The 16,807-nt window shown below is 45.1% G+C and overlaps 1 protein-coding gene across 4 annotated transcripts in view; it reads left to right on the forward strand.

Moving 5' to 3' along the window:
- RSRC1 (arginine and serine rich coiled-coil 1) overlaps nt 1-16,807 on the forward strand; it is a 678,098-nt gene that overhangs the window by 40,854 nt on the left and 620,437 nt on the right. For all 4 annotated transcript variants that reach the window (XM_063916134.1, XM_063916133.1, XM_063916131.1 and 1 more), the window contains exon 3: nt 3,188-3,301. In XM_063916134.1, the coding sequence (XP_063772204.1) occupies nt 3,188-3,301 (114 nt within the window). The remainder of the gene's footprint in view (nt 1-3,187; nt 3,302-16,807) is intronic.

Below are 16,807 nucleotides of genomic sequence, written 5' to 3' on the forward strand. Positions count from 1 at the left end.
TGGATCCTGCAGGTAGTATCTCAGGGTTACAGGTTGGAATTCGAGAAGTCTACCCCTCGCCGGTTCCTAAAATCTGCTTTGCCAACGTCTCCTTCAGACAGGGCGACGGTATTGGAAGCCATTCACAAGCTGTATTCTCAGCAGGTGATAATCAAGGTACCCCTTCTACAACAGGGAAAGGGGTATTACTCCACGCTATTTGTGGTACCGAAGCCGGACGGCTCGGTAAGACCTATTCTAAATCTGAAATCTCTGAACCTGTACATACAAAAATTCAAGTTCAAGATGGAGTCACTCAGAGCAGTGATAGCGAATCTGGAAGAAGGGGATTTTATGGTGTCCTTGGACATCAAGGATGCTTACCTTCATGTCCCAATTTGCCCTTCACACCAAGGGTACCTCAGGTTCGTGGTACAAAACTGTCATTATCAGTTTCAGACGCTGCCGTTTGGATTGTCCACGGCACCCAGGGTCTTTACCAAGGTAATGGCCGAAATGATGATCCTTCTTCGAAGAGAAGGCGTATTAATTATCCCTTACTTGGACGATCTCCTGATAAGGGCAAGATCCAGAGAACAGCTGGAGGTCGGAGTAGCACTAACTCAAGTAGTGCTCCAACAACACGGGTGGATTCTGAATTTTCCAAAATCCCAACTGATCCCGACGACACGTCTGCTGTTCCTAGGGATGATTCTGGACACTGTTCAGAAAAAGGTATTTCTTCCGGAGGAGAAAGCCAGGGAGTTATCCGAACTCGTCAGGAACCTCCTAAAACCAGGGACAGTGTCTGTGCATCAATGCACAAGAGTCCTGGGGAAAAATGGTGGCTTCTTACGAAGCGATTCCATTCGGCAGATTCCATGCACGAATTTTTCAGTGGGATCTGCTAGACAAATGGTCCGGATCGCATCTGCAGATGCATCAGCGGATAAAATTGTCGACAAGGACAAGGGTCTCTCTGCTATGGTGGTTGCAGAGTGCTCATCTGTTAGAGGGCCGCAGATTCGGCATACAGAACTGGGTCCTAGTGACCACGGATGCCAGCCTGAGAGGCTGGGGAGCGGTCACACAAGGAAGAAACTTCCAGGGCGTGTGGTCAAGCCTGGAAACGTCTCTTCACATAAATATACTGGAACTAAGAGCAATCTACAATGCTCTAAGCCTGGCAAAACCTCTGCTTCAGGGTCAGCCGGTGTTGATCCAGTCGGACAACATCACGGCAGTCGCCCACGTAAACAGACAGGGCGGCACAAGAAGCAGGAGGGCAATGGCAGAAGCTGCAAGGATTCTTCGCTGGGCGGAAAATCATGTGATAGCACTGTCAGCAGTGTTCATCCCGGGAGTGGACAACTGGGAAGCAGACTTCCTCAGCAGACACGATCTTCACCCGGGAGAGTGGGGACTTCATCCAGAAGTCTTCCACATGATTGTAGTCCATTGGGAAAGACCAATGGTGGACATGATGGCGTCCCGCCTCAACAATGCTCACGGAAGATCCGTGGCCTCTACCTCTAAGAAGCGATCTGCTTCAGCAGGGACCGTGTCTATTCCAAGACTTACCGCGGCTGCGTTTGACGGCATGGCGGTTGAACGCCGGATCCTACGGGAAAAAGGCATTCCGGAAGAGGTCATCCCTACCCTGGTCAAAGCCAGGAAGGAGGTGACTGCACAACATTATCACCGCATTTGGAGAAAATATGTTGCATGGTGTGAGGCCAGGAAGGCCCCGACAGAGGAATTTCAACTGGGTCGATTCCTACATTTCCTGCAAACAGGATTATCTATGGGCCTCAAATTAGGGTCCATTAAGGTTCAAATTTCGGCCCTGTCGATTTTCTTCCAGAAAGAATTGGCTTCAGTTCCTGAAGTCCAGACTTTTGTAAAAGGAGTACTACATATACAGCCCCCGGTTGTGCCCCCAGTGGCACCGTGGGATCTCAATGTAGTTTTGGATTTTCTCAAATCCCATTGGTTTGAGCCACTCAAATCGGTAGATTTGAAATATCTTACATGGAAAGTAACCATGCTACTGGCCCTGGCTTCAGCCAGGAGAGTGTCGGAATTGGCGGCTTTATCGTATAAAAGCCCATATCTGATTTTCCATTCGGACAGGGCAGAATTGAGGACGCGTCCTCATTTTCTGCCTAAGGTGGTATCAGCGTTTCACCTGAACCAGCCTATTGTGGTGCCTGCGGCTACTAGCGATTTGGAGGATTCCAAGTTGCTGGACGTTGTCAGAGCATTGAAAATATATATTTCAAGGACGGCTGGAGTCAGAAAATCTGACTCGCTGTTTATACTGTATGCACCCAACAAGCTGGGTGCTCCTGCTTCTAAGCAGACGATTGCTCGTTGGATTTGTAGCACAATTCAACTGGCTCATTCGGTGGCAGGCCTGCCACAGCCTAAATCTGTCAGTGCCCACTCCACAAGGAAGGTGGGCTCATCTTGGGCGGCTGCCCGAGTGGTCTCGGCATTACAACTCTGCCGAGCAGCTACGTGGTCAGGGGAGAACACGTTTGTAAAATTCTACAAATTTGATACCCTGGCTAAGGAGGACCTGGAGTTCTCTCATTCGGTGCTGCAGAGTCATCCGCACTCTCCCGCCCGTTTGGGAGCTTTGGTATAATCCCCATGGTCCTGACGGAGTCCCCAGCATCCACTAGGACGTCAGAGAAAATAAGAATTTACTCACCGGTAATTCTATTTCTCGTAGTCCGTAGTGGATGCTGGGCGCCCATCCCAAGTGCGGATTGTCTGCAATACTTGTACATAGTTATTGTTACAAAAAAATCGGGTTGTTTATTGTTGTGAGCCATCTTTTCAGAGGCTCCTACGTTATCATACTGTTAACTGGGTTCAGATCACAAGTTGTACGGTGTGATTGGTGTGGCTGGTATGAGTCTTACCCGGGATTCAAAATCCTTCCTTATTGTGTACGCTCGTCCGGGCACAGTATCCTAACTGAGGCTTGGAGGGGGGTCATGGGGGGAGGAGCCAGTACACACCACCTAGTGGTCAAACTTTTAAATTGTGTGCCCTGTCTCCTGCGGAGCCGCTATTCCCCATGGTCCTGACGGAGTCCCCAGCATCCACTACGGACTACGAGAAATAGAATTACCGGTGAGTAAATTCTTATTTTTTTTTCCAGCTGGAGAGGTTATTAATGCATATGCATGTGTTTTAGACGCAGGCGCCGTTCTAGCAGTGCATCATCTTATAGCTCAAGGAGGAAACGAAGTTCCAGCAGATCCCGAGCTACAGGGAAATCGCGCAAAGTCCACAAATCCAGAAAATCGAGGTAATTCAATGAATTTGATGTTTTCCTTGCATATTTTGATTAAAAAATAAGTTGTCCTTGGGAGGAAGAATGCTTTTAGTTACATCCATCCTAGGAGAGATCCCCATTTTGAATGATGTCATCTTGCCATCTCTTGATAGTCCCACAGAGTTGCATGTAAGGGGACTATTCAGCATATGAATATTTACATGTAGGTGACAATTGGTTGGATGGCTGCAACTACTGTGGGCAGTTTTATAATTATTTACTTTCTATGGGTGAGCTGTCTTGTGTGTATGGAGAGTTCTGTTGGGGCTCGAAAATGGTGTTTTCAAAATAACTTAAGATTCAATTCCCCATCTGTGGTGGGGTAGGAATTATGTGGGTGCTGTCAAGAATTTGATTCATGCCGCACACAGGCTAGGGGGTAAGGATTCACAGGGAAAAACATTTCTTAAGTGGTAGTGCAACCTTACAGAGTTCTGTCTTGAGACTTATATTTTGAGTTGATTGTTAAATGTATTTTTTTTATTTTTTATGCTACACGCAATATGATCAATTTGAGTTTTGTGGTGCGGACTCAGGAAAAATGTGTGTTGGAGATTCCCAGATCACTTTCAGTGTGATGAAAGAGAACCTTGTAGCAAAATAATATGCATAATCCCTGAAAACTCACCTCTTCAGACAAGCCTATCAAATTCCAGACCCACCCACATAACCTTCAATGCTACCCTATCTAATTACATCCTCTCTGTACAGTACACAAAACCTGACATATTTTGTCTTTCTTTACTCTCAAGGGGGGTACACACGGGGGAGATGTGTGCTGAGCGATCTAGCACAGACCGCTCAGCACACATCTCTCCTCCCGCTCAGCACTCCACGCGATGTGCTGAGCGAGGGGGGAGGACCGCTCATTTCACCCAGCGGTGAAATGAGCGATCTCCCTAGATTTGGCATGCATGTATGCCAAATTTAGAGTCGGCGATAGCGGGGTGTGGGACCGCGCTTCGCTGTCTCCGACACCCTACACACGGAGAGATCCGTGCTAAAGTCTAAACAATCTAGTCAGATTGCTTAGAATTTCAGCATGGATCTCTCCGTGTGTACCCCCTTTCACTCCCTCGTGACCCTAGGCCAAGCATTGCTGGGTGACCACATCATACAACCCATTAAGAACCTAGCAATCTGGTGGACCATTATGCAATAGATAGCATCTATCCTTGTGTATCAATGCCTATCTCCCTATAGATTGTAAGCTTGCGAGCAGGGCCTTCTGACCTCTGTCTGTCTGTTATTGCCCAGTTTTGTTCTATTACTGTTCTACTTGTAAAGCACAACGGAATATGCTGCGCTATATAAGAAACTATTAATAAATAAATAAAATAATGAATGGTGATACCGAACAATTAATCATGGGATTTTTTAAAAATTAAAAGTGTATAAAAGATAATTCTGCTGTAAATGTACAACAACAAATTGTAATGTGTAACCCTGTAGTAGCCATTTCTGTTCACACTTTTCCTCGTTTTACTACTGCTGAAAGTGAAAATAGTGCATTTTTTATTATGCTATGTCACCAATAGACCCAAAAGTATACAGTCAGTGTCCAAGTTTACGGGTAAGCTTTTATCGGTTTCATTTAGAACATCATTTTCTTGAGCCTTTTTTTTTTTTTTTTTTTTTTTTAACATGCCGCCATGTCATAAGAGATGGGAGTGTGTAATTTTCAGCGTGTGTAAAACCCTAGCGTAGTTGCATTTAGACTATTATTCTGTATTGTGTGTGTGTGTGTGTGTTTTTATACAATTAAACAGTTACACAGGCTACTTACTACAGGTTGAGAATCTCATATCCAAAATGCCTGGGACCAGAGGTATTTTGGATATCGGATTTTTCCGTATTTTGGAATAATTGCATAACATAATGAGATATCATGGTGATGGGACCCAACTCTAAGCACAGAATGCATTTATGTTTCCTATACATCTTATACACACAGTCTGAAGGTCATTTAATACAATATTTTGAATAACTTTGTGTATTGAACAAAGTTTGTGTACATTGAGCCATCAGAACACAAATGTTTCAATATCTCAGTCTCACTCAAAACATTCTGTATTTCAGAATATTCCGTATTTCGGAATATTTGGATATGGGATACTCAACCTGTATATGTACTGCTTAGGAGACTTTAGACTACATTGACGTACTATGAAAACCAGGATGATGCATAAGGTCTGACCTATGCCCAGTCTAGTTGGCTGGCAATACCAAAAGAGCTGTAGTAATGCTTGGTAGGTTATTATTTTCCTTCCTCTGAACTTCTTGCTAAGTTTTCGCTTCCTTTAAAACACAACATTACCATTAGATCTCCTGATGTTAAGACTAGGCTCTCCATGGAGGTATGCGATTCATCATGTACTTTATAAAGCCTATGTAGTCATATGGCTTTACCTTCCCTCTTCAGAGGATGGTGCCTTCCAGTTTTCATGACTGTGATAGCCCAGTTTGAATGTTGTTGTTTTGTTTCATTTATATGTCTCCACAAGTGGTCAATAGCGCCATACATAGGCACTTTGGTAAGGGAATCTATGTTGGAACTTGAAATGCGGCCTGCATATGTGCAGCTCTGGAGCATAGAGCAATGACCTGTGCCGTGCACCTGGTGCGTGCAAAGACTTGGGGGTTTATTTACTAACATTCGTGTTTTTGCCGTTTTTGAAGGGTGTTTGATCTCGAATGGTATCGGGTGCATTTTACTGCAACTTTTTGAATCCTGATTCGGTCCTTCACTAAGCTGCCGAGTTTTGCACATTCGTTTTTTCCGATGTCGATGTGATTCGTAATATCAGGCAGTGTTTTACGGGAGTGATGAGTAAAACACTGCCTTGACAAAACACAAGGAATCCCGGCCGGATCTCTGAGATCCGTGCAGGGCTTCATTGTGTACCTTAAAAAGTTCATTAAAGTCTTAAAAAAGTTAGAAAAAATTGCGTGGGGTCCCCCCTCCTAAGCATAACCAGCCTCGGGCTCTTTGAGCCGGTCCTGGTTGACAAAATATGGGGGAAAAAATGACAGGGGTTCCCCCATATTTAATCAACCAGCACCAGGCTCTGCGCCAGGTCCTGGTTCCAAAAATACCGGGGACAAAAAGCGTAGGGGTCCCCCGTATTTTTGAAACCAGCACCGGGCTCCACTAGCTGGGGAGATAATGCCACAGCCGGGGGACACTTTGATATCGGTCCCTGCAGCCGTGCCATTAAAACCCCAACTAGTCACCCCTGGCCGGGGTACCCTGGAGGAGTGGGGACCCCTTCAATCAAGGGGTCCCCCCCCTCCAGCCACCCAAGGGCCAGGGGTGAAGCCAGAGGCTGTCCCCCCCCCATCCAAGGGCGGCGGATGGGGGGCTGATAGCCTTGTTTACAAAATGTGAATATTGTTTTTAGTAGCAGTACTACAAGTCCCAGCAAGCCTCCCCCGCAAGCTGGTACTTGGAGAACCACAAGTACCAGCATGCGGTGAAAAACCGGGCCCGCTGGTACCTGTAGTACTACTACTAAAAAAATACCCCAATAAAAACAGGACACACACACCGTGACAGTACATCTTTATTACATACATGCACACCAACATACATACTTACCTATGTTCCCACGAGGCTCAGTCCTCTTCTCCATGTAGAATCCTAAGGGTACCTGTGAAAAAAATTATACTCACATAATCCAGTGTACCTTCTGTTCTTTGTATAATCCACGTACTTGGCAAAATAATAAAACTGAAACCCGACCACGCACTGAAAGGGGCCCCATGTTTACACATGGGACCCCTTTCCCCGACTGCCAGGACCCCCCCTGACTCGGGTCAAAGAGGGTCCCTTCAGCCAATCAGGGAGCGCCACGTCGTGGCGCTCTCCTGATTGGCTGTGTGCTCCTGTAGTGTCTGTCAGGCAGCACACGGCACAGATACAATGTAGCGCCTATGCGCTCCATTGTAGCCAATGGTGGGAACTTTGCGGTCAGCGGTGACGTTACTTTCGGTCAACCGCTGACTGCAAAGTTCCCACCATTGGCTACAATGGAGCGCATAGGCGCTACATTGTATCTGTGCCGTGTGCTGCCTGACAGACACTACAGGAGCACACAGCCAATCAGGAGAGTGCCACGACGTGGCGCTCCCTGATTGGCTGAAGGGACCCTCTTTGACACGAATCAGGGGGGGTCCTGGCAGTCGGGGAAAGGGGTCCCATGTGTAAACATGGGGCCCCTTTCAGTGCGTGGTCGGGTTTCCGTTTTATTATTTTGCCAAGTACATGGATTATACAAAGAACAGAAGGTACACTGGATTATGTGAGTATCATTTTTTTCACAGGTACCCCTAGGATTCTACATGGAGAAGAGGACCGAGCCTCGTGGGAACATAGGTAAGTATGTGTGTATGTTGGTGTGCATGTATGTAATAAAGTTGTACTGTCACGGTGTGTGTGTCCTGTTTTTATTGGGGTATTTTTTTTAGTAGTAGTACTACAGGTACCAGCGGGCCCGGTTTTCCACCGCATGCTGGTACTTGTGGTTCTCCAAGTACCAGCTTGCGGGGGAGGCTTGCTGGGACTTGTAGTACTGCTACAAAAAACAATATTCACATTTTGTTAACAAGGCTATCAGCCCCCCATCAGCCGCCCTTGGATGGGGGGGACAGCCTCGGGCTTCACCCTTGGCCTTTGGGTGGCTGGAGGGGGGGACCCCTTGATTGAAGGGGTCTCCACTCCTCCAGGGTACCCCGGCCAGGGGTGACTAGTTGGGCTTTTAATGGCACAGCCGCAGGGGCCGATATCAAAGTGTCCCCCGGCTGTGGCATTATCTACCCAGCTAGTGGAGCCCGGTGCTGGTTTCAAAAATAGGGGGGACCCCTACGCTTTTTGTCCCCCGTATTTTTGGAACCAGGACCAGGCGCAGAGCCCGGTGCTGGTTGATTAAATATGGGGGAACCCCTGTCATTTTTTTCACCATATTTTTTCAACCAGGACCGGCTCAAAGAGCCCGAGGCTGGTTATGCTTAGGAGGGGGGACCCCACGCAATTTTTTCCCCCCGATTTTACACTAAACAGACCCTTTCCCATAGATAACCATGCACAGATCTCACTGATCCGTGCATGGTTATCCAAACTCGACTGGAAAAAGCAGGTCTATTTTTTTGCTGCTTTTTTTTTTAACGAATCGAAAAAAAACAGACCCGCACTTGAGCACTCAGAAACTAACACCCAAATACGAATGAATAGTGAATGCCCGTATTCTATGAAATAACAGCCGCGTTTGACCGATGGTCTATTCATTCGTATTTCTGAACGTTGTCTTTCAAACCATTACGAATAGTCCAAACACTGCCGAGATTGGTGCTTAGTGAATTCCCGGATTGGGACTTAGAAAAAAAAACACAAATCGGCCAAACTCGGATTTTTAGTAAATACTGGCCTTGGTGTGTACTGATTTTTATGTTGGTTCATACCTGACAGCGGTGCACCAGCGAGGGTAAAGTTCTTCCACAACGTGTTGGAGGGAAGTGCCGTGAGTGTGTGTGATTGGCTTTATAAGCCCAAGCCCTGCGCTCTGTCACTCCCTCTGTCACTGCACTACACAAATAATGTACCTGTTTCTTGGAGCTCTTCAACCCGTAGGAAACTGCATCCTCAGGTATTCCTTCCCTCTGCTAACTCTGCAAATAGCCATTTAATGCCTGAATCGTTGTACATAGCCATTTATTGAGCTATATTTAGCCCTCACAAATCTATTTAAGGCTGATGGTTTTTCCACTGATTTATGTAACCCTACTTTAACTACTCCCCTATAATCTAATAAGCCTACTAAATTTGACTCCACTGTTCTTTAACTCTAAAATAACTGTTAAGCCTGTAAATATTTTTCACTGCCCCTGCACCTACTGTTTACAGTGTTAAGAATACTAATCCTATAATAAATGTACTGCTGTTTTACAGATATATTGTTTTTATATTACTACTTTCTGCACAATAGGCTGCAATGCCGTTTATATAAATTAGCCTAGGCTGCTTCCGTACAATCTGCCGTACACTTTACCTACCTGTGGGGCTGATTCATAAGCGGACACTGTTCTGATTTGTACAGAGTTGGTTGATGTTTTGAGGAGTGCACATGCATCTTGATACAGCTGCATCGTCTATTGCAGTGCCTTGTCAGGCGCAGCCTGATTGACAGGCTGCAGACATTTTGAGGGCGGCAACGCGGTTTCACTGGCCCTGGCAGCGTTGTTTTGCCAGACATCCTGAGTAATCTGAGGGTTACTTAGATGTTCGTGTTGTAGATCAGATGCTGTCATTTCGGACACAGGTGCAGCAGATCTGAGAACCCGGCAGTGGATGTCTTTTTACAAAGACGCCACCTGTTGCATTAGAATATGCATCAGATCCGCTGCGACTGGAGCTCTGAGTCAGGCCCTCTATTCTAAACCTACATTAGAATCTCTACCTCCATTTATTTCTTACTCTACTCTGTTTTCCATCTTTGTCAGGTTTTCTGTCTTTGTCTCCATGCTTTCTGTCCACCGTTTCATGTTTGGTCATCATTCTTTCTGGCGACTATTGCTCTTTGTCCTCCATGTTTTCCTTAGCTTTTTGTCCATGCTTTCCCCACATTTTTCGCTCTTGCGCACTCTCTGAAGAAGCACAATTTGATGCACAGAGAAAAAATTTGCTAACACTCATATCAATATTCCATTAATAAATACATGTGGACACATACCAGGGAAACCCTGAATGTATACACACAATAAAGGATTCATTCATTAGGGGAAATTCAAATATTAATGTGCCCCCTATCGCCCATCTAAAGTGACGGGAGATACAGGGGCGATATTCAAATGGCCCCCGTTATCGCGTCCAGTACAGTCTGGTTTAGGCGCACAAAGCACCTATACCCGACTAAACTAATGGGCGCGACCGTGGAAGACCCATTTTGGGTGCCCAATCGGGTCTCTTTACGCGCATGTCAGCTCGCTACCTCCTGGGGTAGCAAGCTGAAATTAACTTGTTGTGCCCGTTGGCAGTAACATTAGAATACCGCCGACACGCGTGTGATCGCGGCCGGGAGGGTGGATAACTTTTGAATCCAGCTTGAGAACCTGTGCTATATGCTACTGCTAAATTAATCTTTGTGCAAATTCGCACAAAGATTCATTTAGCAATAGCATATAGCACAGGTTCTCAAGCTCGGTCCCCAGTTCATGTTTTCCAGCTCTCCTCATAGAGTTGCAAGTGAAATTACATCCACCTGTGGATCTTTTAAAATGTGTCAGTGAGTAATGAATACACCTGTATACCTGCCAGGCGATCTGGAAAATGTGAACTGTGTGGGGTCTGAGAACCAAGTTTGAGAGCCGCTGGCATATGGTGTTCACTGTAGGTGCAAGGTGCTGATCAGTAAGACACACTTTAATTTTCAAAGGCAAAATTGTAGCTGTAGCGATACATCATGTCTACAATTAGGCCCATCCAAGTGAAAATATGCCCTCCTCACTAATCGGCACCCTGCTCCTAGGGTGAGCACTAGAAAAGGTTACAGGGATTTAATAGGGAAAATCACTTCTGAGAGTCTCTATACTGTAATGTGTATTTGGCTGATGAACTATACAGTATTTTATGTACTATATGTAACCATTTATAAGTATCTATGATCTTGCTAACCTTTTGTGAAATAAAAGATTTTTTACTACGTACAGGTTGAGTATCCCATATCCAAAATGCTTGGGGCCAGAAGTATTTTGGATATCGGATTTTTCCGTATTTTGGAATAATTGCATACCATAATGAGATATCATGGTGATGGGACCCAAGTCTAAGCACAGAATGCATTTATGTTTCATATACACATTATACACACAGCCTGAAGGTAATTTAATATAATATTTTTAATAACTTTGTGTATTAAACAAAGTTTGTGTACACTGAGCCATCAAAAAACAAAGGTTTCACTATCTCACTCAAAAAAGTCCGTATTTCGGAATATTCCGTATTTCGGAATATTTGGATATGGGATACTCAACCTGTACAATAGAGATAATGGGATTCTCTTTCAATTTCTAGGAATGTTGTATGCAATATAGTCCTCTATTAAAATCTGAGGGCATCATCCTGTTTGATTCATTGTAAATAACTGGGAACTTTTACTTCTACAGTACTTATGTGTATTTTCCATTTTTGGTCTGATTAGGGTGTTTTAGGAAATGAAGGAGTGTGACTATACATGTTGCATTTTGGGGTTTTAAGATGTATTTCTTTTTGTAGTGTGGTTGTTACAAAGTTCATGAGCTGTGTCTATACCTTCCCCCACCTCAAACTGTTATATCCCTGATGCTTGCCAGTGTACTCGGGTCACTAAGCGGTCTAAAGGACTGTTAGAATTCTGTTTGCCATATTACGTGCAGATTAAGAACATACAGTAGGGGTGATTCAGACCTGATCGCACCCAGGTGTTTTTTTGCAGTGCTGCGATCAGGTAGTTGTCGCCTACAGGGGGAGGGGTTAAACGGTGGGCATGGGTGCGATTGCTTGTGCGGAGAGCTGCACAAACAAAAATGTGTGTAGTCCCTGCACAGCTCAGGACTTAATCACCCGCTGCAATGATCCGGCCAGAAGCTGACATCAGGAATCCTCCCTCCAAACGGCTGGGAACGCCTGCGTTTTTCCGGACACTCCCAAGAAACGGTCAGTTGACATCCACAAACGGCCTCTTGCTGTCAATCGTCTTGCGATCGCCGGTGTGATCGCTTTCTTCGTAAAATCCGTCGCTGTCCGGCGATCCCCGTCACTGTCCGGCGGCCGACGCACCTGCGCATTGCGGTGCATGCGCAGTTCAGTCCTGATCGCACCGCTGCAAAAAAGCTAGCGTGTGATTGGGTCTGAATGACCCCTATAGTCTAAAGTATTTTCCATGTACTATATTTTACTGTATTCAGTAATTCCTCTGTAATTCTTCTACTATGTTAAAGTGATGGTATATATATGTATTTTGCTAATTGTTTCACTTTAGAGTTATAGAAACGATTAGAACATATTGCCTTATAAGAGTATATGCAATTAGCGGCGAATCGCGGCAAATTATCGGCCGTTTTTCAATTCGACACAATTTGACAGGCTAATTTCGGCAAGTGGGTGCCGAAATTGACCATATGCAATAAAAAACGGATTCGACAGTCCTGCTGCCGAAAAACGGCCGATTTGACGGATTTGTTCCGTTTTTTTAAAAACGGGAAAAAACTTGGAAAAAAATGGCGTGGGGTCCCCCCTCCAAAGCATAACCAGCCTCGGGCTCTTCGAGCTGGTCCTGGTTCTAAAAATCCGGGGGGAAAATGGACAGGGGATCCCCCATATTTTTAAAACCAGCACCGGGCTCTTGCCAGGATGTTGCGCTCGCTGATTGGCTGAAGGGACCTCGGTGACAGCAGTCACGTGGTGTCCCGGCATTCGGGGAAAGGGGTCTGATGTGTAAACATGGGACCCCTTTCAGCCCGCTGGTTCGGGTAAATGCTGTTTGTTTTTTTGCCAAGTACGTGGATTTATATCTGGACACTGGATTGAGGTGAGTATAATTTGATTCACAGGTACCCCGGATCGTCGGATCAGGAGACGTGGCAGTCGGCGGGTCAACATAGGTAAGTATGTGTGTGTCGGCAGGTATGTAATAAAGTTTTACTCTCAAGGTGTGTGTGTCCTGTTTTTATTTGGGTATTTTTTTCCCAGTAGTACTACAGGTACCAGCGGGCCCGTTTTTCTCCCGCATGCTGGTGCTTGTGGTTCTCCAAGTACCAGCTTGCGGGGGAGGCTTGCTGGGACTTGTAGTACTACAGGAAAAAACAATATTCTTTACATTTTCTCAAGGCTATCAGCCTCCCATCCGCAGCCCTTGGATGGGGGGGACAGCCTCGGGCTTCACCCCTGGCCCTTGGGTGGCTGGGGGGACGGGACCCCTTGATTGAAGGGGTCCCCACTCCCCCAGGGTACCCCAGCCAGGGGTGACTAGTTGGATATTTAATGCCACGGCCGCAGGGCGCTGTATAAAAGTGACCCCCGGCTGTGGCATTATCTGTCCAGCTAGTGGAGCCCGGTGCTGGTACAAAAAATATGGGGGACCCCTACACTTTTTGTCCCCCGTATTTTTTGCACCAGGCGCAGAGCCCGGTGCTGGTTTTAAAAATACGGGGGATCCCCTGTCCATTTTTCCCCCGGATTTTTAGAACCAGGACCGGCTCGAAGAGCCCGAGGCTGGTTATGCTTTGGAGGGGGGACCCCACGCCATTTTTTTCCGGGATTTAACCATTCCATCTAAAAAAAAAATATATATATATATTTTTAAAAATGTATAAATAATACTTGTGCCTCCCAAAAAGACAAACCAAGTACCTAATCCCTTCTAATATAAATAGATATGCTATTACCAATAAATAAAAACACCAAAAAAAACATGTTTTAATTTTTTTTTATTAGTTTCACCCACCAAAGTGTGGCGGATTGAAAATGACGAATTTACTGTCTAAAAGCACTGTTGTCGAATTTACAAACTTCAATTGAATATACTGTTGTCGAATTGCCGCATTTGTACCATTGCAGAAAAGTCGAATTTGACAAAAGTCGAATTTCAAAAAATCGAATTTGGAAAGTCCGTTTTTTTGCCGGAAAGTACTGTATTGCATTGTCGATTTTTTTTTTTTTTTTTTGCCGAAAAAGTCCAGTTTTTCGACAATTTCAGAAATTCGACCGCAATTGCATATACCCCATAGAATTCTGTATTTATGGCTTTACAGCTTGGAAGACTGAAAACTTTACTTTCTGAATCTTTCTAATCATTCTTATGGTTTTAATGCAAGGTGATCTTTTAGTTGTTTAAGTCTGGTAGATATTGTAACGGTTTTGGTTTGTGTGTTTTAATTTATTGAATTTTTTTTTTTTTACCCGCTAGTTCTATACATTTTAAAACTGTCCTGGGGCGAGAGTGGAAGAGATACAAATGGTACTTAATAAGATCGCAAACTGAATTTCTGCAAAGGAGCCGTGATTTACATTAAATTAGGATTTTAAAAGACTGATTTAGCTTTGCGTTATTGAGCATTTGCCTAATAACATTTTACCTCCTTGAGACAATAATTTGCCTGTGAAACTCCTATATGTCCTCTGCAGAAAAATTGAAAGCAACAGCCCCTTCTCTAAACCTCACATGGAACAATACAAAGGAGTATTTCAGCTCTTCGAAATTTAATAAATCATCCCATTTCCTAATTCGATCATATTAGATGGTGATGTGGAAGAGGCATTTCAAATCGCATCTCCTCATTAATATACATCAGTCGGGAGAATGGAATACTTTATGTGGAGATGTCACGGTTTCTGTGTCTTAGTTTACTAAGTGGAACAGGTTGATGTGATCCAGGGGGGCTATTTGTCACTGTCTTGTTAAAATGGTTTGGGTCGAGTTATGGAGTCCAGAAAGACGTGGGCTGATAAATCAAAACTGGATTGAGTGGACAGGAGGCAGTGATTGATACCGTGACAGGGTATGAAGAAAGGAATTTATATACAAGCTTGTACGATATTGAATATTTGAAGGAAAATGGCCCCAGAGTATGAATATTATTCAAAGAAATGAGAATAATCTCAGTGTGAAATGGTACTAGGTGCAGACAGAGAATCCTTTTTTTATGTTGTTGGAGATTTAAATTGGCCATGAAAATAATGGAAGTCGATTTCAAAATGGTGTTTTATTTTGCATACTGGCGTTCTACAGAAGGTTTACTTCAGTAGTTGTCTTCCTTTCTTGTTTGTTGTGTTATACCTCATTTATACATTCTCTGTTTTAACTTCATTGACTAGTCATGTACTAATTAATTACAGTTTTCATTGGAATTTAAACCAATTTAAAAACTCTGAGCTATGTCTATTATCGCTGTGACTGACTTCAAGGAATATATGCACTTGAAAATAAGTTACATATGTAAGTTAAACGTATGAGAAGGTGCCAATTAAAGTCTAATAAAGGTGAGTGTGTATAACACACAAATCCTGTATTCGGACAAGTAGTAAAAAATACAGATATGCTAAAAGTCCTTATAATGTTAAATTCACAAGATAATTGCAATGAATATTTCTCTGACGTCCTAGTGGATGCTGGGAACTCCGTAAGGACCATGGGAAATAGCGGCTCCGCAGGAGTCTGGGCACAACTAAAAGAAAGCTTTTAGACTACCTGGTGTGCACTGGCTCCTCCCACTATGACCCTCCTCCAAGCCTTAGTTAGATTTTTGTGCCCGGCCGAGCTGGATGCACACTAGGGGCTCTCCTGAGCTCTTAGAAAGAAAGTATATTTTAGGTTTTTTATTTTACAGTGAGACCTGCTGGCAACAGGCTCACTGCAACAAGGGACTAAGGGGAGAAGAAGCGAACCTACCTGCTTGCAGCTAGCTTGGGCTTCTTAGGCTACTGGACACCATTCGCTCCAGAGGGGTCGACCGCATGGAACTGGCCTTGGTGTTCGGTCCCGGAGCCGCGCCGCCGTCCCCCTTACCGAGCCAGAAGCAAGAAGAAGTCCTGAAAATCGGCGGCATGAAGACTTCTGTCTTCACCAAGGTAGCGCACAGCACTGCAGCTGTGCGCCATTGCTCCTCATACACACTTCACACTCCGGTCACTGAGGGTGCAGGGCGCTGGGGGGGGGGGGGGGGGGGCGCCCTGAGCAGCAATAAAAACACCTTGGCTGGCAAAACAATCACAATATATAGCCCCAGAGGCTATATATGTGATAATTACCCCTGCCAGAATCCTTAAAAAAGCGGGAGAAAAGTCCGCGAAAAAGGGGCGGAGCTATCTCCCTCAGCACACTGGCGCCATTTCTCCCTCACAGCTCCGCTGGAAGGAAGCTCCCTGGCTCTCCCCTGCAGTCTACACTACAGAAAAGGGTAAAAAAGAGAGGGGGGGCACTAAATTTAGGCGCAGTAAATATTATAGCAGCTATAGGGGACATAATTCAGTTAGTCCCTGCATTATATAGCGCTCTGGTGTGTGCTGGCATACTCTCTCTCTGTCTCCCCAAAGGGCTTCTGTGGGGTCCTGTCCTCTGTTAGAGCATTCCCGGTGTGTGTGCGGTGTCTCGGTACGGCTGTGTCGACATGTTTGATGAGGAAAATTATGTGAAGGCGGAGCAGATGCCTATAGAAGTGATGTCACCCCCTGCGGGGCAGACACCTGAGTGGATGGTTTTATGGAAGGAATTACGTGCAAGTGTCGACTCCTTACACAAAACATTTGACGACATGCCAAATGCGGGACAGCCGGCTTCTCAGCTTGTGCCTGCCCAGGTGTCTCAAAGGCCATCAGGGGCTCTAAAACGCCTGCTACCTCAGATGGCAGACGCAGATGTCGACACGGATACTGATACCAGTGTCGACGACGATGAGTCTAATCTAATGTCCACTAGGGCCATTCGTTGCATGATTGAGGCAATGAAAGAG

The sequence above is a fragment of the Pseudophryne corroboree genome, chromosome 4 (assembly GCF_028390025.1).
Source record: "Pseudophryne corroboree isolate aPseCor3 chromosome 4, aPseCor3.hap2, whole genome shotgun sequence".
NCBI classification, from domain to species: Eukaryota; Metazoa; Chordata; class Amphibia; order Anura; family Myobatrachidae; genus Pseudophryne; species Pseudophryne corroboree.